This window comes from Piliocolobus tephrosceles, chromosome 18, assembly GCF_002776525.5.
Source record: "Piliocolobus tephrosceles isolate RC106 chromosome 18, ASM277652v3, whole genome shotgun sequence".
Classification (NCBI taxonomy): domain Eukaryota; kingdom Metazoa; phylum Chordata; class Mammalia; order Primates; family Cercopithecidae; genus Piliocolobus; species Piliocolobus tephrosceles.
The window spans coordinates 72,363,987-72,391,775 of record NC_045451.1 but is presented as its reverse complement, the minus strand read 5'-3'; the positions used below and the strand labels follow the sequence as shown (position 1 = coordinate 72,391,775).

At 37.1% G+C, this 27,789-nt stretch overlaps 1 protein-coding gene and 1 non-coding gene across 6 annotated transcripts in view; both read right to left on the bottom strand.

Annotated features, from left to right (window-relative positions):
* ANKRD62 (ankyrin repeat domain 62) overlaps positions 1-27,789 on the bottom strand; it is a 72,301-nt gene that overhangs the window by 32,491 nt on the left and 12,021 nt on the right. For 3 of the 5 annotated variants that reach the window (XR_003309743.2, XM_026455988.2, XM_026455989.1), the window contains exons 7-18: positions 27,164-27,270; positions 25,691-25,828; positions 23,158-23,225; positions 21,103-21,156; positions 16,968-17,004; positions 13,364-13,439; positions 10,423-10,519; positions 10,152-10,336; positions 8,376-8,415; positions 7,670-7,725; positions 4,942-5,035; positions 1,061-1,131 (exon numbers count right to left, since the gene is read on the bottom strand). Coding sequence is in view for 4 of the 5 variants with exons in the window: in XM_026455988.2 (XP_026311773.1) it covers positions 1,061-1,131; positions 4,942-5,035; positions 7,670-7,725; positions 8,376-8,415; positions 10,152-10,336; positions 10,423-10,519; positions 13,364-13,439; positions 16,968-17,004; positions 21,103-21,156; positions 23,158-23,225; positions 25,691-25,828; positions 27,164-27,270 (1,023 nt within the window). In the remaining variant the exon portion in view is untranslated. Of the gene's footprint in view, positions 1-1,060; positions 1,132-4,941; positions 5,036-7,669; positions 7,726-8,375; positions 8,416-10,151; positions 10,337-10,422; positions 10,520-13,363; positions 13,440-16,967; positions 17,005-21,102; positions 21,157-23,157; positions 23,226-25,690; positions 25,829-27,163; positions 27,271-27,789 lie in introns of those variants that run through there. The other 2 variants (XM_026455990.2, XM_026455991.2) reach the window with 2 other exon arrangements.
* On the bottom strand, positions 24,327-24,432 carry LOC111553622. Its single transcript, XR_002735008.1, has one exon. It is a non-coding gene; the product is annotated as a U6 spliceosomal RNA (small nuclear RNA).

Below are 27,789 nucleotides of genomic sequence, written 5' to 3'. Positions count from 1 at the left end.
AAAAAAAAAAAAAAAAAAAAAAAAAAAACTAATTTACATTAGTCTAAAATAGGGGAAAAATATCAACCATCAATCTTAACTTTGTAACTGTTTGTTTGGACTAAGATTAATTCATTGTGCGTTTAATTTACCAAAAATGAATTAAAAGGTGATTTGCACTATTACAAAGTCATCTTCACTTAAGAAAATTTTATCTCAGTGTACCTGAAATACTGATACTCAACAAACAGTGCACACTTGAGTGCTTTTTTCCCAAAGATTACTAACTGATGAGTAGGCAAACGTTTCACAGAAATCAAAATCAATACTAATCAGAAACAAAGCCAAATTCATAAAATTTAATTCAAACTATAAACTGCAATACGATAGTGTTATGTAGGATTCTATATAGACTATAGTCTTAAGTTTCAATATATTCTAAAGTCCACTAATGACAGTGGTTTAAAAAATTTTTAACAATAGTTACAGATTTCCTATACAGAAATAAGTTAGAAAGTTACTGCTGTTTGTACCCTCACACCAAAGCTCCCATTCTGCAAGTCCGGTTCTCTTGACAGGCAGTTGGGTTGACTTTATGACCCCATTCTCTCCCTGAACACAGATCCTAAAATCAATTAAAATTTACAATGGAGAATACATTTTTAATCATAGTATTAGTGACCAGTAATATATAAAGTTGCCAATTTTGAACCATTAGCAATTATTACTCCTTTAACATGAACCCAAGTCAGCAGCCATCACTGTTAAATTGTTCATAATTTTGACTGCTTAAAATGATAATTCATTATTTGTTACCTTATTATATTAGGATGTTATAAAAATGAACAGCAAACAGTATTTAGGAACTTTTGGCTTCATTTTCAAGAGAAAAGATTAGCTGTAAATCACCATAGATTCTGAAAATATTTTCAGTTTTATAACCAATTAAAATGTTTTTAAATTAAATATTAAATTATAATCAACTGATTCTAAAAGGCAAGTCCAAAGGTAATTTCATTTGAACTATGTTATGTTACCAAAGCAAAGAAAACCAGAAATTTGAAATTAAATTTTTACAAACCTGTGGCTGGTTATTTTCACATCCTTGAAGCCTGTCTTGCTCTCCCTCTGATATCAATTTTAAGTCTTGTTCTGCTCAAAAATCCATATATTTCATTAAAATGAACTACTTAGAACAGTTAAAGTTATAGTCTTTATAAACATGAATAAAAAACATATTTTTCTTTTATAAAATGAGAGTTTAAATAAAGCTTAATCTCTAGTGGGGTACCTGCTTCTTTAAAAAATACTTCTAATTCTCCAAAACTTCCACAAACCACTTGGCAAGACACTAGATGTCACTAGAGTCAAGCCATACATTCATCTCATAGGTTCACTCACAATTTCATTCACCCAACATCAGTGAACAAAACCACCAGAAACAAAAAAAATTAAAAATCCAAAAGAAACAGATAAAGTAATACTGTATATTTTCCTTTACTTTATAATAGTACCTTTGTAACAATACACTAAGCCTGTTATTTAGTACTAATAATTTTCACTATGACTTTCTCTTTATCCCTTCATCAGTGTACACTCCGTTCTTTATATCTGAAATGTTGTCCTCTACTATTCTGACAAATTTCTATTCATAAGGCTAACACACCTATGTGATGTCTTCCCTGATTCTGTCTTTCCCTAGATAAGTTTTATATAATGTAAATTTCATAAGACATGCATTTAAGGTGTCAAAAGTGAGATTATATTTCCACAGACTATAACTAAATTACAAAAGTGCACATACTCCAATGACAAGAAGAAAAAAAAGATCTTCAATAAGAATAGCAATCATGACCGTGAAAGGATAAATGTCACAGATAATGGGAGAGTGGTGTGGTGTATCGTTACTGCAACACATCAGATTCATTTGTACCATTATCCTACAAGTATCCACCATATTCAACCATTTGCCTTGTAATTGAGGAATTACACAGTTGTGATGAAAGATAAGCTGAACATATTCAATTCTCATCAGATAAACTGTTCTGAATTCATCAGCTCAGATAGTTGTAGAATAAGTTAATATGAATATACATCTTTTTAAATTACAAGGTGAGATACTGCTATGTGTAAATTGATTGTATCGTGTGGTTTGCCCTGTCTTAAAGTTTCTTGATCCACTCATGCAAGATGGTATATAAAACACATCACAAAATAATGTGTGAGCAACTTTCAATGTGTAAATATTTATTGCAAAAAATAAAAATTTCACATTCATTGTATTAAGCTTTTATATTTCAAAATCAGTACAATGTTTATTAAAAACATTAGTTTTGTTATTAGAGGAATAAATTCTGTACTTTTTTTGTTTCTGAAACTACTGTGATTGGGTATACCATCCTAGTCTCTCAAGTACTTTTATGGAACAAGTTTCTAACAAAAAAATAGCTTTCTTAATAAAAAAAAATAGCTTTCTTAAAAAAACAGTAAAAGTTCTTTAGTTCAAGTAAGTTTCATTTGATTATTTAATATAAATTTAACTTATACCTTTGATGTTTGATATAAAGTACAGCAATGAGTTGCTATGGTTTACCCCGATTACTGCACTCCCTCCTCCTTCCAATAATTTCAAGGGCAGTGATAATCTAATGTCCTGAGTACAAACATACTGAAGCCGTCTGAATTAAGTTCTCTCAAGTGTCCTCATCACTAACTCCAAAACTACTGAGATAGCTTATTTCTTTCCTCCCTCATTCCCACTTCACAGTCCCCATGTCTTTGGAAAAGTCTCAATGTGTGGTCTTTCTTCTTGCATATATCTCTCATGGATTATGCCCACTTCTTTCCTCTTCATTAAGCAGTAGGATCTCACATCAATCATTTCTATTTCATAATTTTACCCTCTGGCTGGAAACATGTTCAGAAATAAAAGCAATACAACACTTTCCCTTGGCCCTTTTATGTCTTGAACTGCTATCCAACAGCCATCCACGGGCAAACAGATATATGGTTGAGTACTCAACAGCACTGATCACCAGAGAAATCCAAATCAAAGTAACAGTGACAGATCATCTCACCACCCCAGTTAAAACGGCTTTCATCCAAATGACAGGGTATAATGAGTGCTGATGAGACGTGAACGACGAGGCACCCTCCTGCGTTGTGGGCGTGTAAACTACTACAGCCACCACGGAGAATACCGTGCAGAGTCCTCAAAAAACTAAAAGTAGGCCAGATGTGGGGCTTATGCCTGTAATTCCAGCACTGTGGGAGGCCAAGGCAAGAGGATTGCTTGAGCTCAGGAGTTTGAGACGAGCCTGGCCAATAGGGTGAAACTCTGTCTCTACCAAAAATGAAAACAATTAGCCAGGCATGGGGGCATGCACCTGTGGTCCCAGCTACTTGGGAGGCTGATGTGCGAGGATCATCTGAGACCAGGAGGCATTTTTTTTTATTTTGGCATCTAAAAAAAAAAACCCAAAACTAAAAATAGAACTACCACATGATCCCAGCAATCCCACTGCTAGGTATATACTTAAAAAGCAAGGGAATCAGTAAATTGAAGAGATATCTGCCTTCTCATGTTTATTGCAGCACTCTTCATAATAGCCAAAATGTAAAATCAACCTATTTGTACACCAAAAAATGGACAAAGAAAATGTACATATACACAATGGAATACAGTCCAGTCATAAAAAAGAATGAGATCCTGTCATTTGCAATGGCATGGATGGATATACATTTTCTCATCAGAAACTTCAAAACTACCAGCTCACTTCTTTCTTTCCCCTCTGTCCGTGCTCACAATCTATCTACTTCGTGAAAGATTTCTACATCTGCCGTCATGCTTCTTCCCACTCCACATTTTTTATGGATTACTACCACCACATCTCCGCTCTTGTTTTAGCAATAGTATCTTACATCTATAATTTCTATTTCTTCACCTCTTTCTACTTCCCCTCTGGCTAGAAACATGATCTGAAATAAAAGCAAAATCATGCTGTCCTCTGAGCCTGTTATGTTTTAACTGCTCCCCAGTGGCTCCTTTCCCATTCCTATATAGGAAAAAGTCTCTAACATTGCCACTCAGAGTGTGGCTGGAGGATCAGCAGCGTCAGCATCGCCCGAGAACTTAATAGAAATGCAGAATCCCAGGCCTGCTGAATCAGAATATGCATTTTAACAAGGCCCCCAGATGATATACTGAAGTGTGAGAAGTTCTGTTCTACACTCACTGTATATGACTTTAAATTGTATACATGCATAGATGACCACACATACTTATATTCACCTAGGGTAGATAAAACATAGCATTGCCTGGTCAGGTTCTTCCATCAATGAGAAAGACAGGAAGAATTCAAAATTTTGCTCCAATTCTCCGACAAGTTTTGGTGCTAGAAGCCCACTATATCTTCTTCCCACTTTTCTAAAACTCTTTCCTTCCTTTTTCTTGAGATGGAGTCTCGTGCTGTCGCCCAGACTGGAATGCTTACTGCAAGCTCTGCCTCCCGGGTTCATGCCATTATCTCGCTTGGGCCTCTAAAAGTGCTGGGATTACAGGCATGAGCCACCGTGCCCGGCCCCCTTTTCTTCCTTTTTCTAAGGAATTATTCTATTTTGCCACGTTCTGTTATATGTACCTTCTTTTTCCTTCATTTACCCCTGCACTCACTGCCTTTCTCATTCTTCATTCCCTCTTCTCTCCTTTCTTCTTATTTCCTGACTTTCCTCAGATCTTAGAATACCTTGAAATGCAGCTATTAATTCAGCTCCTTTAGTGGCACTCTCAATTTACTCTCCTGTGGATGTCTGTTAATACATAAAATGTATCACCTTTTCACTTTTCTTTTTTCTTACTGTGCATTTAGTAAGTGACCTTCCTTTGCTTGTTGTAATACATAAGTGATAGTGTTTTCAAGTAAACATTATGGGAAATGCATTTAAAAAAAATACAATTATTACCATCTACATTTCCATTTACTGCATTTTTCCTCTGCTGATCAGCCAGCCCAGATGAATGACCACCATGCTTCTGGAGAAGATTCTTGGAGATACTCTGTTAAAATTAATATCAACAATGAGTTTCAATATAAAATAACAATAATAGTTGCACAAAAATTTCCTAATCACTTATTTTAAAAATCCCAATGTCCTATATTAAATGCAGGTAGACTTAAAAATAAGAGAAGCTGGTATTGAAAAACCAAAACATTTTTTTTTTTTTTTCGAGAGCCAAGGCTGGAGTGTAATGGCGTGATCTCGGCTGACTGCAACCTCCCACTCCTGCGATCCAGCGATTCTCCTGCCTCAGCCTCCTGAGGAGCTGGGATTACAGGCGCACGACACCATGCCCAGCTAACTTTTCTATTTTTAGTAAAGATGGGGTTTCACAGTGTTGGCTAGGCTGGTCTCGAACTCCTGACCTCAGGTGATCCACCCGCATCGGACTCCAAAAGTGCTGGGATTCCAGGCATAAGCCACTGTGCCCAGCCTGAAAACCAAAACATTTCAATAGAGAACCTCACATACCCTGTTTAGATGGAGCTTAGTTTTTATCTTCGTTAGGCTATTGACTCTGTAAAACTGAGTAGGGAAGGCAAAAGGAAACCTATTTACAGACTTAGGTGCATATTTCAACAAGACACTTACTTCAGAAGACCTAACTCTAATTTGCAAACTCCATCAAAAGTAAGAGGGCACTACAAAAATAAATTTGCTACATTAGGGCATTTAACATTTAAATTATTCCCAATTATAGAATTTTTTATTATTAAAAGAAGATTAACTGGCATGATAAGAAACTTTGGAGTACTCCATGTTGTGTATAAAAAGAACACTAATGAAACTGCTTCATTTAGGTAAACAAGGGCTTGAAAAAATTAAAGTATTTCTTGATAAAATTTTTACTGATAAAAAAAGGTTGAATTACAAAATAGTAAGAAAAACTTCTGTTTATGTTTAAATAAATGCAAGCAAGGTATACTCTGCCACTCTTTTCCAATTAAGAAATAACTTCAAAAACTAGAGCAAGCCTTAATAAAAAGGGAAGAATACGAACATTTATTCACAAAGCATCTAAAATGTTCCAGATTCTCATTTGCACATTTTCTTTTCTACACATTGCAAATGAAGATGATGATGGTTACCCCATTCCCTGTTTTCTGGTCATTCGAGGATGTTTAAAGCAAAATGAACAATTGTTATCCATTTTTCTCTCTGTTCAGAATATCCTCCTTTCAGACTTTCAGGGGGCTTGCTTTTTCTCAGCCTCTAGATGGCAGCTTAAATGGCACACAGAAAGATCTTCTCTGACTACACAATTCTATCCCAATCCTAACTACAAACTTCCTCCATTTTCTGTAATTTAACATTTTCTGTTTTCTTTATAGGAAGCACTTGTAGTGACTTATGTGTTTGTTGTTTCCTTGTTTTTGTGTTCCTACTACTCTAGGATAAGCCCTCATCTTGTGTATCCACTGTCTTACTGCCTAGCACACAGTCCGTACACAATGACAGAAATTTATTCGAGGTCAAAACATTTAAAATCTTATTAGGAGGTCCTGGGTGCCAAATCAGCCTATTCCCGTAGGATATCACCAGTAATAGACCACTAAAACTTACCCTACTCCAATCTGGAAATCCACATACCTATGTTATACTTTCTCATTGTTCTCTTGTCACTACTGACTACTTGACAGTACTCACTAAAGGTTAAAAAAAAAAGACTCGCAGTATAAAGGCACTGAATCCCACTGTGATTCATTTTGTCCCATATTTGCATACACATATTCCAGTTTACAAAATGTTTTCACATTTCTTGTCACATTTGTTCATTACATATACCTAAGAGCTAGATATCAGTACCATCTTTATGAAAAAGGGCACTGACATTCAAATAAGTTAAATAATTTTTCCCAAGGTTCCATAGCTAGTAAGTGACAGGACCAGGATACTAACGTATCTTTTGACTTCCACTCAGTGCTGGTACCACTATGCACCAGCTGCTTCTACCTAAGAGGTCAGGCCATTCCCATCTCTTTCCACAGTTGTGGCCTTAGAATACATCATTGTTATTTTCTACTTATGTTACCAAAAGCATGACTGCCACAAAGAAACTCAAAGCATTCTACTGTTAAAAAGAATTAAAACACTATTAAACCAAATTGTTGTTTTTATACTTCCACACGTAGACTATTTCCCATGCTTTTCCTTCTCATAAAATGTTCCTTGCAGATCTACACTGATGATCCAAACATTACAATACTTTCAAGTCCTAGGCACTATCTTTCCAAGTTCCAAGTTCTAAAAAAAACCCTACAGCTTAAACTCTTTATCTCTGCATCTCATTAGGATATTTACACATCCAGATATACCATAGAATCATACATTTGCTCCTAGGTTGACCTGGAATAATTCTTTAGCTTTTAGACAAACTTATCTTCAGAACCCAAAGTGATTCCCTGTATTTTCTTTTTCATTATACTATATTGGCTTCTTAAATGGATCCTGCAAATTAGCAGAACTGTACTTTGCAGCAGTAATCTACTTAGCACACAATTATTGTATTCATCGTACACTGAAATGTGAGAAAATAATTCCTTTATGGGCGTACACACAGGTGAGAAAGTAAAACTCAAGCATCCTATTTTATGATTTAACATCACTTGATATTTATGACAGTAGACAGTACCTTAGAACTACAGGATGATCCCATATCTTCCTCTTCTGATCCTGATGATGACTTATCTATAAAATGTTATTCACAGACACATTCATGAGACTATTACTTACTGTAAATTTCAAATACATATAACAAAGTCTATCTTCATTCATGAGTATTTAAATAAAATAAAAATAATAAGAAAAACCAATTTCAGGTTTGATGTAGTTTCAGGAAAAAGGAGTTTGTAATATGAGAAAAATAACAAAAAAATAAATATATTATATTTGGTTCTGTATTATTTTTTTTTTTTGACAGGGTCTTGCTGTGTCATCACGAATGGAATGCAATGATGTGATCACAGATCACTGCAGCCTCAACCTCCTCAGCTCAAGTGATCCTTCACCTCAGCCTCCCAAGTAGTTGGGACTACAGGCCTGTACTACCACGCTAATTTTTGTAGTGTTTTTTTTTTAAGAAGAGACCGCGTTTTGCCATGGTGCCCAGGCAAGTCTCAAACTCCTGGGCTCAAGTGATCTGCCTACTTTGACCTCCCAAAGAACTGGGATTATAGGCATGATCTGCCACACTTGGTTTCCTTTTTTTTAAAGTAGTACCATTAAAGCAAATACTTTTTTTTCAGAGATATTCACTAACTTACCACCTCTAATTTTTATACACAAAAAAATAAAATTATTACAATTTGTTTGCTCTCGTGGGGCACTTTAAATAATACCATTTTCGTTTTTTCCAGTTGATGGTTTTGTTGCTTCCTCCTATTAAAAAACAAACAAACAAAAAAACAACTTTACAAAACATTGTATTTCTTTATTCACTGTGCGTAGAAAATCATGGCATATCCTGAGAGAAGCCAAAAATATAAACAAAAGACAGATTCCACCCTCTATTCAAGTGGGGATATATGAAAAGAAACAAGAACAGAAACATATAACACTAGGTCTACAATTAAAATGAATAAAATATGGTAAGGGCATAAAGAGAGTAGTCAGTTCTACTTGGAAAGCTCTGTAAATGCTGCAAAGTCAGGGCCATATTTTAAAAGTCAGACAAAGAGTGAGGGTATAAGGGGTTTCTAGGCAAAGGTAGCATGGGTAGAAGGATGGGACATGAAACCACATGGCAAATGAGAGGCATTCAAATAAAACTGGGATGCAGTCAGAGGGAATGGGACGGAGAGAGAAAACAGGACAATCAGGCCAAACTACAAAAGATATGTGTCATGCTGGAATGTAAAATTCCCCCTTCATGCAATCGGGATCCACTCAATGAGCAGATGAGTTAGATCATTACAAATATATTTTGGGAAGGTCACCCTGGCAGCAATGTAAAAGGGAGTGAATATGGTGAGGCAGGGGCCCAACTATAAAAGAGTATTCTAGAATTAGAGGTCACAATGTGAACTACAGTACTAAGATATGAAAAGTAGGAAGCAGGTAAAAATACAGAACTTGGTAAGAGAATGCATTGGTGATGTGAGACCTGGAGTGCAGCATTTTTCCTCTTTCAATGTTTCAGTGCTATTTACCAGGTGTTACGTACTAGGAGGGGGAAGCCAGATGACAGATTACAAAGGGCCAGGAGTCAGGAAAGAACCACGAACAATGTGTTCAGTTTAGGACCTATCAAATTTGAGGTACCCAGGAAAGTTAGAAGACAGATCGGGATAAATACATTTGGAACTGAAGTAGATGGCCTTACTCAGGAAAAGGACACAGTGTTGATAAGACAAATATTTGTAAAATATACTAAACTAGAATTAAATAATGCAAACCTATACAGAACTCTAAACTTTTGAAAATAAAAACATGAGGGAAAAACATGGAATTCTACTTTTCAATTATATATTTCCACATTTGTTTCAAGAGTACAAAATATTCCTTAATCTATGCAGACACTTCTTTCTGGAATGTTATGGCAATATGCATTTTTGAATTGCATGGAAAGATTTAATTCTTGTTTTTTTTGGAGACAGATTCTCACACCCAGGCTGGAGTGCAGTAGCATGGTCTTGGCTCACTGTAACTTCCACCTCCTGGGTTCAAGCAATTCTCATGCCTTAGCCTCCTGAGTAGCTGAGACTACAGGCATGCGCTATCACGTCTGGCTAATTTTTTGTGTATCAATTAAGACGGTGTTTCACCATGTTGCCCAGGCTGGTCTCGAACTCCTGAGCTCAGGTGATCTGCCTGCCTCGGCCTCCCAAAGTGTTAGGATTACTGGCGTAAGCCAATGTGCACAGCACATACTGAGCTGTTCTTTTCGGTTGCTTTCTACATCTTTCCTTCCATAAAGGCAAACCTAAGAACTATTTATTCCCACCATTTTTCATAAATCTCAATCCCATGCATCTATCTCTCTGGTAAGACTTGTTTTCTGTTATCATCTTGAGGGCTTGTATTTCTTTCTAGGATCTCTGTCATCATTATTAAGATTGAGGGGATGTATGTGAAAAAGCATGGGGAAGGGAAAGATTTCAAAAAAACCAATCTACCTTTGTAACACCAGGGTTCACTATAGGATTGAGGGAAGGTTTCAGACCAGGGTGTGTAGGTCGATGAGGCTGACCACTGATGATTTCAGGATGGATTTTAACCCCATCTTCATTTTCGCTGTCAGAACCACTGCCCTCAAGCAAAGTTATATTTCCTGTTCTCACAGTACCATATGTCGTTTTCACTATAGTTAAAGCAAAGAGTATATAAAAAATGTGTAATTAACTGTCAGTGAATAACACAAGAATAGGCAGTCTTCAGATAGCTTACGATTCTTCCTTGTTGAGAAGATTGCTTGTTGAGAAACAGTCCTTGTTGGTTGCTGAGAAATAGTTCTTCGTTTTGTTAAGTGTTGTTCTGGAACATTCTACAAAGAAAACAATAGCTTTAAGAGAATAACATGTATCAAGTTTAATAACACAATATTCACCAGTACTACATGATCTAACACGAAGAATACAGGTTTTAGAGTCACTCAGATGTATTAATAGATTCAAACCTTAAATCTGCCATTTACTAATCTACATGCTCATGGGGTGAGGATTATGAGAGATGATACAGATATCCTCAAAACGTTACTCTTTTGCCCCTAGTTCATTATTACACAAATACTGTATCGATTAGAGTATTTTCTTAACCAAAATAACCTAGAAGAAAGCTTACCCATAGGGAGTTTTGTGTATTACTGAAAACATGAATATATTCAAAAATATAAATTAAATATGTGATAATATTTTGTGTATTTTCATAAATTCCATCTTATGGGGAAAATGTGAGAACTTAGTTTTTAGTGGTATCTGATTTAAATGGGTAGGCATTGCAAACAGTACAAGCAACTTCTAGGCTGTTTATAAAAAAGCTGAAACAAATTATCATATTAATTCAGTTCCTTCCAAGACAGAGAGAAAAAAAAAAACAAGAATAAAGCTTATGGGGCAATGACTGATGACTGAAATCCACACACAGCTACTAAAGAGGAAGCTGTCACTAAATACGCTGACACTAGAGACAGAAGTGTAATAAAAGAACAGACACTAAAACTTGTTGTGCAAGGGAAAAGGCTGAGGTAAATCATTTTTAAAAGGAGAGGCGGGACAGAGAAACATCAAAACAAAAAAAGACACACAGCCAGTTAATCAAGCATGAGCTTAAGCCAAGGAAAGAAGTAATTTTAAGCACAATAATGTATGCGGAGAAATACAGACACATAACAAAAACTTGTGTTCATAATGGATCCCTGTAGTAGCACTTACTAGAATTTGCTCTACAATAAGCTTTTTGTAAAAACTTGTCTAATAAAAGCGTTAATTCTATTACACTAAAATACATCTATCACCACCTGAAAGCTGGAACACTGTTACCCCAGAGAGAGAAAAATGGAAAAAGAAATATTCCATCAACTTTCTACCTGGAGAAAGAATAAGCAAGCAGAATTCTAAAGAGTAATGTGTGGCTCGAAAATACTGTATTTAACAGAACATGAGTTGGGGCTTTAAAAAGTTTAAGAAATTCTATCCTAAAATCGAACCCTAACCTTCCAGTTGAAGAATATCAGAAACTATACTGAATCTATCTTTCCTACTTATGACATACTTCTAATTTCTTTCCTTCTTATTTTGACATGTTTTCTCAACACAATTCATCTGAACTTATATATCTTAAACATTACAAGAGCCCAGGCATAGGGGCTCATGCCTGTAATCCCAGCACTTTGGGAGGCCAAGGCGGGTTGATCACTTGAGGTCAGAAGTTCACGACCAGCCTGACCAACATGGCAAAACCCCCATATCCACCAAAAAAAAAAAAAAAAAATTAGTCTGGTGTGGTGATGGGCACCTGTAATTACAGCTCCTAGAGAGTCTGACACATGAGAATCACTTGAACCTGTGAGGCGGAGGTTGCAGTGAGCTGAGATCGCGCCATCCTGGTGACAGAGCAATCCTCTGTCTCAGAAAAAAAAATAAATAAATAAAAGGGAATATAAATTTAAGCCGTAGTTTAGAAATGAAAGAGATTTAGTTATTAAAACATATCATGTGTATTATGTTACTTATAACGTTCCATTATATAGAAACTCATTTGTGTGTTCATTTATTCATATTGAAAACTATTAAAATACTTCTTACACACAAGTCACAATTGTAGTTACTCCAAATACACAAAAACATGTTTCCTAACCTCCACTCCAGTAGCTCATAGTAATACAGTAGCTTTGAAATTATTATTTAAATAACTAAATAGAAAAGCCTGAGATTTAAAATTTTAGAACGAGATACAAGAACTCTGAGTAGGTATTTCCGAAAATTACACTTACAAAAACCTTCTGAAATTAAAGTCTTACCATATGAATACTAAAGTCTCTGCTTACTTCTGAAAGTTGTTATTTTGAACAAAACATGTATTCTTCAGTTAGAGTAAGGCTTTAAAATAGACTCTCAGTGACTTAGAAAATATAGTGGAATCCCTTTGTAATACAGGTTTTGAGGAAGAATTTAAATTTCCAGTCTTTCACAATTTTAAAAAAATTAGATATGGAGTCTTGTTACGTTGCCCAGGTCTCCAACTCCTGGGCTCAAGCAATTCTCGTGTCCCAGCCTCTGGAATAGCTGGGATTGCAGGCACATGACATCATAAATAAATAAATTCTCATAATTTCCAATATTATTTTAGGCTAATTACAGAACAAAGGATAAAATTATTTTAAAACTCTCTGCTAAAAACTGTATAATAACAAAATAATAAATGTCCAAGAAGAAAAAAGCAAATATATACTTCGGGCAACAGGGAGATCCCATGATTACTATAACAAGTAATTGGATCCATTTGAGCTTCGTTTAACAAATAAGTAGTATAAAAGTCATGTTAGTATGATTTAACACAGTAAGGATCTTTATCCCAATAAATCTTGACCAAATTTCACATCTCCTCTATTGTGGGGAAGCTTCTGTAATATAATTTTCCTGCCATTATGTAGTTTCTAGCCCATTCTCTTTTTCAGTTCCCATTCCCTCAAAGTATTTATCAGTTATCTGTTACTTACCAAAGTAAAAAAAAAGAAATGTACCTAGTCATAGTTCTATAAAACGGTTTTCTCTAACCAAATTTCTATTACACAGATTAAACAAAGGTAGACCACTGTTAAATTTTAAAAGTAAATACTATGCAAAACTAGATTCAGAGTGAGAATATTAATTTCACAGGACCACTTTACCTTGGATTTAAAATTGAAGTCGCCATCCTTTTTTAGTCGCGTACGCACTAAAAAAGTATCCAGTCTGCAGGAAAGCCTATAGAGCAAAAATATACAAGAAAAAAAATGAGCAGGTTCATTACTTATAAAACACATAAAACAAAACAAAAATCCCAGTCTATATCTGTATGCCCCTCCAAAAAACAAAAAAAAGAAAAACAAAATCTAGGAAAAAGTCAGCTATCAATATATCAAATAATGTATCTTGGTATAACTAAAACATGACCTTTGTTTTAAAAAATATTTGTGGCCGGGCGCGGTGGCTCAAGCCTGTAATCCCAGCACTTTGGGAGGCCGAGACGGGCAGATCACGAGGTCAGGAGATCGAGACCATCCTGGCTAACACGGTGAAACCCCGTCTCTACTAAAAAATACAAAAAACTAGCTGGGCGAGGTGGTGCCTGTGGTCCCAGCTACTCGGGAGGCTGAGGCAGGAGAATGGCGGGAACCCGGGAGGTGGAGCTTGCAGTGAGCTGAGATCCGGCCACTGCACTCCAGCCTGGGCGACAGAGTCAGACTCCGTCTCAACAACAACAACAAAAAAAAAATAAAAATAAAAAATATTTGTTACCTATTTCTGCCTTTAGCTCTCCAAACTTTTTTTTTTGTTTGAGACAGAGTCTCATTCTGTTGCCCAGGCTGCAGTGCAGTGGCCGAGTTCACGCCATTCTCCTGCCTCAGCCTCCCGAGTAGCTTGGCTACAGGCGCCTGCCACCTCGCTTGGCTAATTTTTTTTATTTTTATTTTTTTAGTGGAGACAGGGTTTCACTGTGTTGGCCAGGATGCTCTCAATCTCTTGACCTCATGATCTGCCTGCCTAGGCCTCCCAAAGTGCTGGGATTACAGGTGTGAGCCACCGTGCCCAGCCCAAACCTAGGAGATATCCAATGCCTACCCAGTCTTACTTCTATAGCAAACAGTGTCAGCCAATACACTGGCAGAGACCCACAGTCATTTGTCCTGAAGGCTGAACTAACTGGCTCAATGAACCCAATCATGCCTGAGGTTGCAATTTTTGGAATCTGAAAAATCAGACCTTGGTGATGGCCTTGAGTGGTAGGCTATAAATAATTCTCACAGGCTTAGCATTTCAATAATGGAATACTAGATATACACGGGTTTAGCTGACATAACTGAGTCCTGGTAGTTCTACCTCTATTTCCCAAAGTACTATATCTAAGTATCTTCCTTCCCATGGGCTTCCACTTCCAGATCCTTCTTCTGCAGGGTTCCATGGAAGTCTCCAAACTTTAAATCTTCAGCCTAGGAAAGCACAGCTTCCTAAAAGAATGAGCTCAAATAATCAAGGGTAGGAGCTCTCTGTTTCCCTGTTCCTGGAAAGTAAGCTAAATGGAGTTTCAATCATCCACCTGCAGCATAGGCATATGACCAACTACCCCACTGAAGCTCCATGACTGATTTGCCAGCTAATCCTACTCTTGCCTTAAGCCTACACAGATATGAGAAGAACATTAGTTAATTGGGAAAAGTGGCAGAGAAAAGGGGATACCTGGCCTGGACCACAGATCCATGCAGTTCAGCAACCTCCAGTACACTGGTACTCGATGGGCTCTAAGCTACCCCTCTGTAAGTTGGGGTGGAAGATGATACACATTTCTATATGCTCTAAGACTCTTCCTACAGGCTCAAATTCTCTTAACATCTTTCCAAACAGACAAACAAACAAAACCTTGATGTCTGTCAGTTTTTCCAATTAGAGAACCAAAAAAGCAGCAACCCGTTTAGGACTCTTAAACCCACTACTTTAACACGTCTTTTTTGCTAACTCCCAACTGTTTGGACGAACCGAGGCAAGATGGTGCACTTCCGGGTTCTTCATCCCCACCCCCAACCCTTCCCGCGCGCGCGCGAAAATGCAGCCGGCGCCCAGGGAGGGTGCAGACCAACTGGGCATGCGCCAGGTGACGTCAATCTGAAGAGACCAAGATTTACCTGGTCGCACCTGCGGAACGCCCCTGACACGCCCATGCCCCACCTATTGCCCTCCCACTCCTAGAAAAGCCGCTCTCCGCCATTGAGCCACGCGGCCTTCTTGCAGCCCCACTCCTGTCGGGATGTCGGGACTGTGGGAAGTCCGTCGGAGAGCCCCACGGGGGGACTCTGCCGGCCTCCTTCCCCGGAGGCCGACAGACTTCTCCCGCACACCTTAGGTTACCAAAATAAACGTGCAGTTTTGCTGTTACACTTGCCTACCCGCTGGTTCTTTTGCGCCCGCTCGGCTGGTCTTAGAAAAACAAGACACCAACATCCTGTGTTTCTCATTCCTCTAATTTATCACAAAGCCCACTATTCTGATCTCTTTTTTAAAACCCCTACTCTTATCCAACTCAGTGTCTTTGGCCTTCCCCTGCTAATTCCACTCTTACCCGCCTCCATTAAGGTTCACCAGCTCATTCCATTCTCATCCTCTTCCACTGGGATCACTAGACCCACTCTCCCTTTTCTATTATTAAAACACTCACCGATAGGATGACACACAAAAGCACTAGGCTTTGAATTAAGGAATTTGAGTTTGAATCTCATTTGTGCTACAAAGTGTACCCAAAGAAATAATTTACTCTCTTTGAGTTTCAGATTCTTCACCTGAACAACCACTTGACACAGACGTTCAACACAGATAGAAACACTGAAGAATATTTTGTTTGGTCTCTAAGATCCCTTAAAAATCCTGAAATTCTATGTGCTTTTGATTCTGTCTATTGAAAAATGAAGAATATTTCGCTGGCATGAGCACAGTAATAGAAGAAAAAACCACCAAGAAAAGCAGAGAAGAAACAAACAAACAAAAATCAAGAAAAGAATAAAGAAAACTCAAGAAAAAACAAAGGACTCCAGAGAAAAAGAAAAAGCTTCATGGAACTAGGCAAGGTACTTGCCTAAAGGGAAAACGACATAGAGAAGTCAGAAAGTAGAGAAATCAATTAACATTTCCTTTGAATGTGAGCAAAATATAATTAACATAACACAGTCTGTATGCAGACCACCTGCAGCAAACTACTCCTCTCCAGGACTTGCCTGATGTTGCTTATGGAAAACCTAGGGCCCTGTAGCCCAGCTGAGTGAGATCTGCCCTAAAAACGTTGATGGTAACAATAAGGTGCTGGTTACCACTGCAATTGTCAAGTACGTTAGGACAAATTTCTGAACTAACCAAGCTTCTAAGAAGGACTCTAAAGAGTGTTAACGTAAAACAAAATGTGACTTTCTGAACTGATCTGATTTGGACCCGTACCTTGATCCCATTGCTGCACAGGTCTCAAGAGAAGTGATTTGGGGGCCAGGCAGGCTCATGTTCAAATCATGGGTTGGCTGCTTGTTAATTATGGGATCACGGGCTAATTATCCAACCCTCCGAATCAGGGTTGCCTAATTATTTAAAAAGTAGGTGATAACAGCACAGATACTTGCAAAGCAATGTGAGGACTACAGGAGATGATACATGTGAAGCACATAAGCCCAGAGTAAAACAACCAACAGTTATTAGTTTCTTTTCTCTGCAGCCCCTTAGAAGACATATCACTTTTCAGAATCTGTGAAATCCTACCTGTTCATGCAGTCTTCAGTGGTAACAGCAGGCGCTACTAAAGAAAAAAATACATTTTAAATCAACAATAGAAACACATAAAATATCAGAATCGTAAGGGAGCACGGCAGCAACTGCCTGTAATTCCAGATAGGAAAATAAGATCACAGTCAATTTCTCTTTATAATGACTGTATATCAAGCCAGGTGCCAGATGTGCGCATGCAGTCCCAGCTACTCAGAAAACTGAGGCTGAAACATCACACGAGGTCAGGGGTTGAAGGCTGCAGTGCAGTATGACTGTGCCTATGAATAGCCACTGCACTACAGCCTGGGCAACATAGCAAGACTGCCATCTCTTAAGAAATAATTGGTGGTAATAAGGCCAGGCATGGTGGCTCATGCCTGTCATCTCAGCACTTCGGGAGGCTGAGGTGGGCAGATCACTTGAGGTCAGGAGTTCAAGATCAGCCTGGCCAACATGGTGAAACCTTGTCTCTACTAAAAATACAAAAATTAGCTGGGCATGGTGGTGGGTGCCTGTAATCCCAGCTACCTGGAAGGTTGAGGCAGGAGAATCGCTTGAACCCAGAAGGCGGAGGTTGCAGTGAGCTGAGATCAGGTCATGCCACTGCACTCCAGCATGGGTGACAGAGCAACTCTGTCTCAACAACAATAAAAGAAATAATAATTATTACTAAATAAATGTGCATCATTCACGCAACTGTGATAATTATAGAAGTATATATAGCCACTGGATATAGAATAATACTTTACTACTGACTATAGAGTTCCTTTTGTTTCAAAACTTTTTCTTAATTGCATATAAAGCTAAAAACATGGTTCATCTATTAAAGGTACTTCTTCACAGAACAAATCAAAAAGTCAAATACTGCATTCAAAATGTAGGATGAGTTGCCTATTTCCCTCCTCAAACAGTGGATTTTTATCATTAATGGTCAATAGTACTTTAAACTTCTTTAGGAAAGAAAAAAGCCTTGTAGACTGGGCAGGGTGGCTCATTCCTGTAATCCCAGCACTTTGTGAGGTCAAGGTCGAAGAGTTAGAGACCAGTCTGGGCCACAAACATAGCGAGACACTCATTACTACAAAATGAAACAAAAAATTAGCTGAGCATGGTGGTGCATGCCTGTAGTCCTAGGTACTTGGGAGACTGAGATGAGAAGATTGCTTGTGCCCTGGAGCTCAAGGCTGTGGAGAGCTAAGATCACACCACTGCATTCTAGCCTCAGCAACAAAGCAAGACCCTGTCTCAAAAAAAAGAAGTTATATATAGGTGACTAAAAGTATGATCAAGAAATGGACCTCATATTCTACTTAAATCACAGATCACAAATTTCTGAAAAATATAATACCAGAAAAGCACTTCACTTTAAAACTATGTCAGATAAAACAACTTGACAATCCAGAAGATCCTTAAAAAATTCTTGGCAGACCATCATCAGTGACACTGCCATTGTGATAGAAGTTTAGCATTAGAGACTAACAGAATACCAGATATACTTTAGGATAGGTAGCCAATTCTCTTGAAATAATCCACATTTGTCAAACACACATCTGTTAGAAACGCGTTCTGAAAGTGTTTTCTGTAGGGATGAAATTCAAAAGGAAGCAGTAGAAATGCAGCTATCAGAACAGGCAAATGAAGAGGGAATTGTACTAAGAAAAAGAACCAGGTACTGGGTTTTCTACTGATGTCATCAGAATTCCCAGAATGCTGAGAACTAGTATATTCAGCATATCACCTTATATTTTTCTCCATATTACACAAAAGATGTCAGTTTCTCCAAACTCCTCATCTGTAAACTACACTCTTCTGATCAAAACTTCAAACTGTCAAAACATGGCTGTATTATAATTCCATGGCAGAGGGAGGTATGTGTCTGACAGCAGGTTCCAGTTGTTGCTACCAGATTTCAGTTTTAAAATGTATCCAGAAGAACTTATAAAGTACTTGAGTGTAAATCAAGTTTTTCCACAAGAAGCAGGTAAGACAGACAATACTTTTCCTCACACGTGACCTTTAGGTTTTGACAATTCTGGAAAAACATTGGCACGTGTACTCATCAGTCTAGATTATTTTCCCTGACTTTGTACACAGCTGTACATAGCTGCTGTAGTTACCAAAAAGCTAGGTAGGATCTTGGTAGATTTATTCTTTCATATTTGAACACCAGAAGTATGAATCACATCTATAGTAAACCTTACAACTCTAAAATCATTCTTTTCAAAAGGGTACCACTAATGACCTTGTAAAAGTTAAACCCATTTTACTTTTTAGTAATCTTGTTAGAATTGACATTCCCTTCTTGAAATTCTCACTTTTTAAATTTTTTGCAACTTCACTTCCTCTGACTCCTCTCCCACTTTTCTCTAGCTACTGCTCATTCTTTGTCACCTCCCTTTTCCTTTGGGAAATCTTGCTATGCCTAGGGTTCTGTTACTGGCTTTCTTGTCATTATCCACCTTCTGCACGATGGACAAGCTCATTGAGATCTATGACTTTGCTTAATAATTATAACAGGACCATTCTATGTCTGCAAATCCAACCTCAGAGTTTTATCTGCAGCTAGAAATCCTATTATCTGATTTCCTACAGAAAACATTCCTCCACGGTTGTTCCATTCAACTCAACATGTATTGGAAAAACATTTGTCTTCCCTGTTCCCTACACTTCTCTCTTCACCTGAACTTCCCTGTTCAAATTCAGTATAAACGCCAGTGCACAGCCTCAAAACTTACGATCTAAGATTTCTCTCTGCCACCTAACTTTTTACTTTCAACAATCACTAAATCATATTTACTGCGCCTCTTTTCTGCCTCTGCTTTATGTTTCCACTGCCACAATATAAATATGTTTATATTTCTGAGTTACACATGGCCTCTTAACTGATGTCTTTCACAGGAGAAAACCCTACCAACTATTACTATTTCTTAAATTGAAAAAACTAAGACAACAAATGAAAAGGGCATAGGCCAAGAAAATAAATGAACATTTTTAAATGAATAAACTGAGCTTCTTATAATTATTTCACCTTGCGTGGGTGAAAACATCACAGTAGACTGAGACTAGTACAAGGACTGGAGACAAGGAAACTACAGCTTTGACTACAGACAGTCTCCTTTGTCTCCCAGTCTACCTGGTTACCTTTCATCTACCTTCTAAGTGAGGGGTCAGCACACTACAGGTCACAGGCCAACTCCAGCCTGCCATATGGTTTTGTACATAAACTTTGGAGCAGTCTATCTATGCCTGCTTTCACACTTCAGTGGCAGTGTTGAGTAGCTATGACAGAGACTACACGACCTAAAATATTACCTATCTAGCCCTTTACAGAAAAAGCTTGCCAATCCTTGCTTTGTACCATAACCAGAATGCCCCAAGCCTTCTCAAATCTAATCTTGAGACTTCCCTGCTGAAAAATTTCTAGTGTATGCCTGCAGCAAACATTGCTGGTTCCCTACCTAATAGCCATTCTTTATTCTTTCTTGCTGGAGAAATGCAAGTCTACTTAGATATTTATCATCCAATATCCCTCCTAGCTCCAAGAAGAGAAATGATTATTCTAAGCAAATCACAGTAATTACATTTGCTTTTCCAGTGCCTGGTTTAGGAATGAGCAGCTCGTGTAATCAAGCCAATAAAATGTCACAGGAAGTCCAATGCAAGCTTCTGACTTTTCTCCATTTTCTGAAAGAAACACGTGGGAAAAAAAACAACCCTTCCAGCCTTTAGATATTGTCTTGTGAGAACATGGTGTTTGAAACTGTTGCTAAGTAGCCAACCATGAAAGGAGGTATCAACAAAACATTGCGAACAGCGCAGCTGAAAGTGGGAGGAATGAGATACGATGATATCACTGAACCACCAAAACAACTTTGGCTCCCATTGTTTTAGCTATTGTTAGTTAGGTCATCTAATGTTTGCAGTCAAAAGCACCCTACCGAAGAATTTCCATGGCCTATGGATAAGATCTACACATTTCTCTATGTTTAAAAAGTCTTTCCTAAGCTTGATTTAGCTAGGTATTCAAATCATTCCCAACCATTCTCATAGCATACTTTTTTTTTTTTTTGCACTAGCAAAACTGAACCAACTGCTCATAAACTCTGCAAAGTTCTCTCAAGCATCTTACCTTTTGTATTTGCTTTTCCTTTTGGCAAATGGGCGATCTTGTTAGCTGTTCCTTCTGCCAAAGACACAATCTTGTGAGATATTCCTTTTGACAGGGAGCATTCTTCTGCTTCTTTACTTAGCAAATGTCTACTCACTCTGCATGTTTACCTTAAATCCTACCCATGTTTTAAAATCTTTCATTCCCCACCATGGACATATTTGGCACATACTGAATGCGATAAATACATAATAAACAATAATTATAAGCTCCCAGAGGGCATCTGACACACAAAAAGCACTGAATAGAGTAGTAAATAATAAAAATGACAGTAACAACCACGGCTTCTGACTATATATTTTTAAATGTTTGCATTCTGTACTTTTTAGAAAAATGCTTACTAAAGACACTTGATATTTATTAAGTGGACAAGAGAATGAAAATGTTTTCTTTGAAAACTCTGTTGTATAAGCACAAAAATTATGAGCACCTTAAAGACCAAAACTATGTCTATTCTACTTTTGTCTCCTGTGACTTGGAAAGCCTAACCTACAGGCATTCTTTCATAAATATACATTAAATCAAAGGTGTCCTCATACACTTCAGATTGTACAAGTGCATTAGGTGTCGCATCGAGGTAGGAAAGTAGCATCTTCGTTCTTCTGAAACATTTTTGTATGAAGAAAATTACCAAGCAAACCCTCTGAAAAATGGCACCGAGTCACGCCTCTATTTTGGGAGTGAATGTGAAGTTGTAGGGCTGTGTGTCAGAGCACGTGTCCTACCTCAAAGAGGCAGCCCCTGCTCTGTTCTGGTAATGGCTGCTGTACTTTTACTATAACGTGTTGAGCCTAGAGTTGGGTTATTCGAATATTATTATAATAATCTTTTAGCTAATAGTTACAGAGTATCTTCTTCTAATAAAATTGATGTTACCATGACAATTAACGCGCAGACAGAACAAATTTCACCCTAACGAGGTAAATATATCTCATTTTATTTCCACTTGGGGGGAATTAAGTCAACACTAGTGAGACCTTCTTGGTATAAGAATATGTAACATGGCCTGTGCTTCTCAATAAGGAATTTATTTTCTGACTTCTCCACACACTGGGTATCTTTAAAAAATAACATCCTATTGGTATTGGTACAGTTCTTATTGTTTGTTTCTTCATGGTACCAGAAAGATCTCATTGAAATTCTAGTTTTAAGGAAAGTTACTTTTTTGTGACACAAATCACCATGTCAGAGTTGACCTCTGAATAACTCAGGTTTGAACTGCAAGGGTCCACTTATCTGCAGATTTTCTTCTGCCTTTGCTACCTGAGATGGCAGGATCAATCTCCCTCTACCGCCTACTCCTCCTCAGCCTAGTCAACTTGAAGACTCTGAGGATGAAGAGCTTTATGATGATCCACTTTCCACTGAAGGAAAATATATTCTTTCTTCATTATGATTTTCTTTGTAAGTTTCTTTTTCTCTAGCTTACTTTATCATAGTAACAATACAGTATGTAATACATATAACAAATATGTCTTAATTGACTGTATAATCAGTCAGATTTCCAGTCAACAGTAAGCCACGAGTAGTTAAGTTTTAGGGGGGAGTCCAAAGTTATACAGAGATTTCAAACGGAATGGGGGACTGGTACTCCTAAATCCCACACTGCTCAAGGTTGAGCTGTAATACGTATTTATTAAATGCAAAGCATTTATTTTATAAATTAAAATATCCAATTTTATACAAGTCCAATTCATCATAAGGTGACTATAAAAAAAACATAACACATACTAACTTAAAAATCTTTTTTCTTATTTACACAAAAATATCATTTAGAATTTCAGAAACTATGATAATGAATTTTTTTCAGATAATACTGCTTGAGATTATAAATTGCCTACAAGTAACCTTTTAAATAATTCTGAAATCTAGATTACTAAGAAAGTAATTAAAAAATATACATTCAATTTATAAAGTGGTTTTTTTAAACTGCTGTTTTGTGATCAAAACTTCCTTCCTCTTACTTTTTTATCTATGTCAGGACCATTGAGAGAAATTCACTATCAGAAGTCATACCTGGATTTCTATTTTGAAGACGTTTACGTCTCTTGTTTGCTTTATATTCAGAAATTAGTCTGCGAATGCTATGTACAAAAATGTAGTAAATACAATTACTATTTTAATACTGATATGAAAAGCATTTACCAAATACATTACATTCTTAAGAGTATATCAAACAATATCAGAACTTTAATTATACACTTTTAGTTTGTAAGCTTACAAAATTCTTACTAAGCTTCTAATTAAAGAAGAAAAAAGTAAAGTATTTATGAAGTAAGGACAGTATAACTCAGTAAATGAACTCATGTAAAGTTGACATAATGGAAAATGATCTGACTCATAAGAAGTCCTAGCTCTGTAACCAATGGATATTTGTTCTTGGACAAGTGGCTTCTCTTAGGCTCAATGTCTTCTTCCATAGAATGAAGGTTTTACCACCTCATTCGCTAGGTTATTATAAACCTTTAATGAATTCACATTTTAATGTGCTCAAAGAAAGAGTAAAGCAATGGAATAATTTGTTCTTGAACATTCTGCTGAAATTATTTTGGAATCCCAAATGAAACCCAATGTGTATTTTCCCATATGTTCTAATATTAAAATGGTATGATCTTTTGAAAATGTTGTTAAGTCCTAACTTTGTTTGTTACTTGTTCTATTATTTGTAGCTTATGATTTAGGACATCTCAACTATTTCACAGTTTGTTAACTAAATTGATAAATAGATTGTGTCATTAAAATAGATAATATGATTGTCCCTTGTTACTTATGTCATCAATCACACCAAAGGCAGAAAGCTAACAGATGTCAAGACCTGGCTTGGACTACTACTATTTTTCCTCTATAGACTCTAACTCTGAAACAGTGGATCTTTGTTAGAATGACGCTTCCTCTCCATGGTCATCTCCAACTGACAAGGAAGACAAAAACCCTCATATTTTTGAAGTGTCATGAAGGAGATGCAAGTGGTTATTTTCTCATTTCTGAGATACATACTAACAATATATTGGCACACAACATACCATGGGTTACTCAGCTCTATTCTCATTTCACAGATTACCTTACCCCAATGTTTTTGTAATGAAAACGTGTAATTTCATTATTGGCTAGCAACTGTTTTGCTTTGACTCACACTGTTTTCGGGAACTTGTCGGCAAATTAGTCAAATGGCCCTCTTGTAACTGTGTAATAGGGACTGCTTCACAGATTAGTGTGTCATGCTTATGCAGGGGTCATGCTAATTTTCTCTGTGTTGGTCCAACTTTAGCATATGTGCTGCGAAGTAAGCACAAAGCCCTACTTTTATAAATGGATGCTGATCAGTCATGGATGAAGCTTGGCTCTGTTTAGTCCAACTCACCTACTTGAGACTTAGATAATTCCAACAAACGGCTTTCTATGAGGTAAATTTGAAGACACTTTAAAAACTTGAGGTAGAGGGGCAAGTGGGCTGGGAGATTTTTATTATTATGGAAAACAGATCACTCGAGGGGTCAACCACAAGTTGGTGCCCACTGCTCTGAGGAAGGATATAACATGGGACCTTCCTCTGTCTAAGAAAAACTGCTACATAAGATATAAAAGAGCTTGGGGTAAAAATCTGGTAACAAAGAAGAAAAAACTTTGATATCTTCCTACAACACTCTCTGAACATATCTAACAGCTTAGAACTATCCCAACTAATATTTGCTAGACAGAAGACAAATAAGGGACTCAAAGAATAACTTACCACGAAGGTCTAGGATTCCAGGCTAAGCTGTGGGCTCCACATGAGGTTTTGAGTATGGGGGGGAAGGGTCAATTTGCTCACTATGTGTGTGGGTAAAGCTGGGATGTCCAGCAGCCACAGCAAGGTACTGGTGCTTTGGAAACAATGGCTGGGCTATAAGCATATTTATGTGAACTACAAGTTGTGACTTGGAAACCTACGTATAGATTACTATAAAGACTGAGGATCTGAATCAGAAGGGGCAAAGGTCAATCTTTACCAGACTGTAGGAGTAGTTTCAATGACAAAAAAAAACAGCAACAGAATCCATCTAAACAACAGAATAGTTAGAATGTCCTTTCCTCAACCCCTACCCCCTGCACCCCACTGACCTGTAAAACATGATTGTCTTCCTTGGACTTAGAACCTCTTAGCTTCTTGAAAAATTCAAGGTGGAGGGTACATGAGATAGCTGCCAGGAGACAGTCCAACGTTTTCTGATACACTGGACATTTCAAGACTCAAGTAACTAATTATAAAAATCAAAGATGTGAAACTATTTTATCCCATGCGTAGGGGTTATACTTGGAAAGAAATGGAAAACATTAGGATCCCTAAGCATAAAAGTCTTAAGAGTCTTGAGTTAAAGAATCCTACACTCATTGCTACTTCTAACTTGTCTAGTCTTATGCTTGATTTCTGGCTGATGAAGTGGACTAACTCACTGACACTCCAAAACTACCTGAACCCAACTATGAAATCTCACCTGATGTATAAGATGCAATGGTTACAATTACTTTAAACCTCAATTTAGCGTTCACTAGCCTTTTAAATACTTACGCTTGAAAGTTATAAGCAACGGCGTAGTCTTCTGCAGTCCATCCAGATATATCTTGGCAACAGACATCAACATTGTGCTGAAGAAGCTGGAAGACTACACCTGTTAATCCATTACAAGCAGCAAGTATCACGGCTGTTCTAAAATAACAGAAAGATTGTTTCACGCTTAGGAACTTTAGCAAAGTTATGTTAAAAGCTACATTTATATACTTTACCAATTTAATATGCCTGTCCATGTAGAATTAACCAATTATATGTACTAATAAACACAAGCATCTTGGGTGCTGAAGGGGTCATCTGTGTAAATTGCCACCAAAGCCAAATGGAGGGAACAACAAGGAAGCCTCTTGTCCCACTGGGATACGACATAGCAGAAGCTGCTAAAATAAAGTCTTCGGATGGGCAGGATACTATGCTTAGGTCACCCATCTAAAGTAGCTAAAAATTTAAGTGAAAAATTATCCATTTCTTCCCTAGTCTGACATAATATACTGTAATTCAAAATCAGCTTGGGGTCAATAAGTAAGAGCTATCTGCAGGTTTAAAACAGTAACAATAATGCTAATAATAGACATAGTAGTTTCAGTTAATAACGCTGATAATCATATGCGAGGCACTGGATTAAATGCCATATATACATACATTACTTATACACAACCACCCTTGAAGGATATATTATCCTCTTTTTTCATACAGGAAAACGTACTTGGTGATAAGTAATGTTCCCAAGGTCACACATCTCGCAAGTAGAAAAGCTAAGAATTAAACCCGGTCTTGTGTGAATCCACAGCCTATCTCTTTTTTTCTCATTGTCACCCATGGCTTATATTCATTAAAAGAAAAGTTTACCCATTTAAAGCTATCTTTTTTCCCTCTGCCCATACTAATTAAAAATAACATCAAAATACACTAGAGGTAAAAAGAAGAAAAAACCCAATGAACCCGCAGTATCTGGCAAGAACAATTAATAGTTACGTAGGAATGACCTAACATTAATATTCTTGAAAGAAAGCAAGCTAAAGCAAAGAGTCATCCAAAAGACAAAGTGATTTTCAACTCTAATTTATCTTTAACATAGTATTTTGAAAGGAAAGGCATGTAAGAAGCACAGGTTGAAACTACTATAGAAGAGTTAAGAAATTTCAATACTGAGTCACAAAGTGAACTAAAAGTTGAAGTCCATACTTTTAAAACAAATAAAACCAATATGAAATCCCTTTAGTTAATATAATATGACTCAAAATATCACCTCATCCATCAACAAACATCAGTCAACATAATGAGATGAATCCTGCAATACACCATTTTTATGCTGCCCAGTCCAAATAATTGTTTTTCTACCTAACTGATGATTTGTGTTTTTCTCTCTATCCCAAAAATAAGTTAATCTTATCAAAGTAATATTTCTGACAAGTGACTGTTACCACTCTAGAACACTCAGGTTTAAAATTGCACAAAAAAGAACTACTGTACCTTCTAAAATTATCTACTGCAGTTAAATCTGGTTTTTTCTTCAACAAAAATGTCACCATTTGCTCTTTTTTCCTATTTATGGCAAGTAAAAGTGATGTACATTCACCCTGCAAAACAGCAAAAACAATTTATAATTCACAAAATTACATACTTCCCAACTGAACTGAAAACCTTATGTTAATATCCTGTGAACTTAAACATGAAGCAGAAAGCAAATTAAAAGCAATCCCTTCCTTCTCACTCCACCGTGCTGGCCCACAGGCTGCTCCTTCCCTTTCAGATACCCCTCCTAGGGTGTCTGGAAGGCACAGTAGCAGACTGGAGCACGTATGCCTCATATAAAGAGGTAACCACTGCACAGCATACTGAACAACGATATGAGCTCAAGGGAATCCAGATGGATCCTTTAAGAGAAGCCTGAAATCTAGATCTGTGTATGTCTCTCCTAAATTTTACATGTTGACACAACTTATGGAAGTAAGCTAAACTAAATCTATGGGGCACATTTAGACTACAGACCTTGTGTTTTCATATTTGCTATGAATGTATTTTTAAATAGCTGTATGTAAAGCAAATATTTGCATGTAATATATTTCCTTCTAGTTTCAGATGTTCTACTAAAAAAA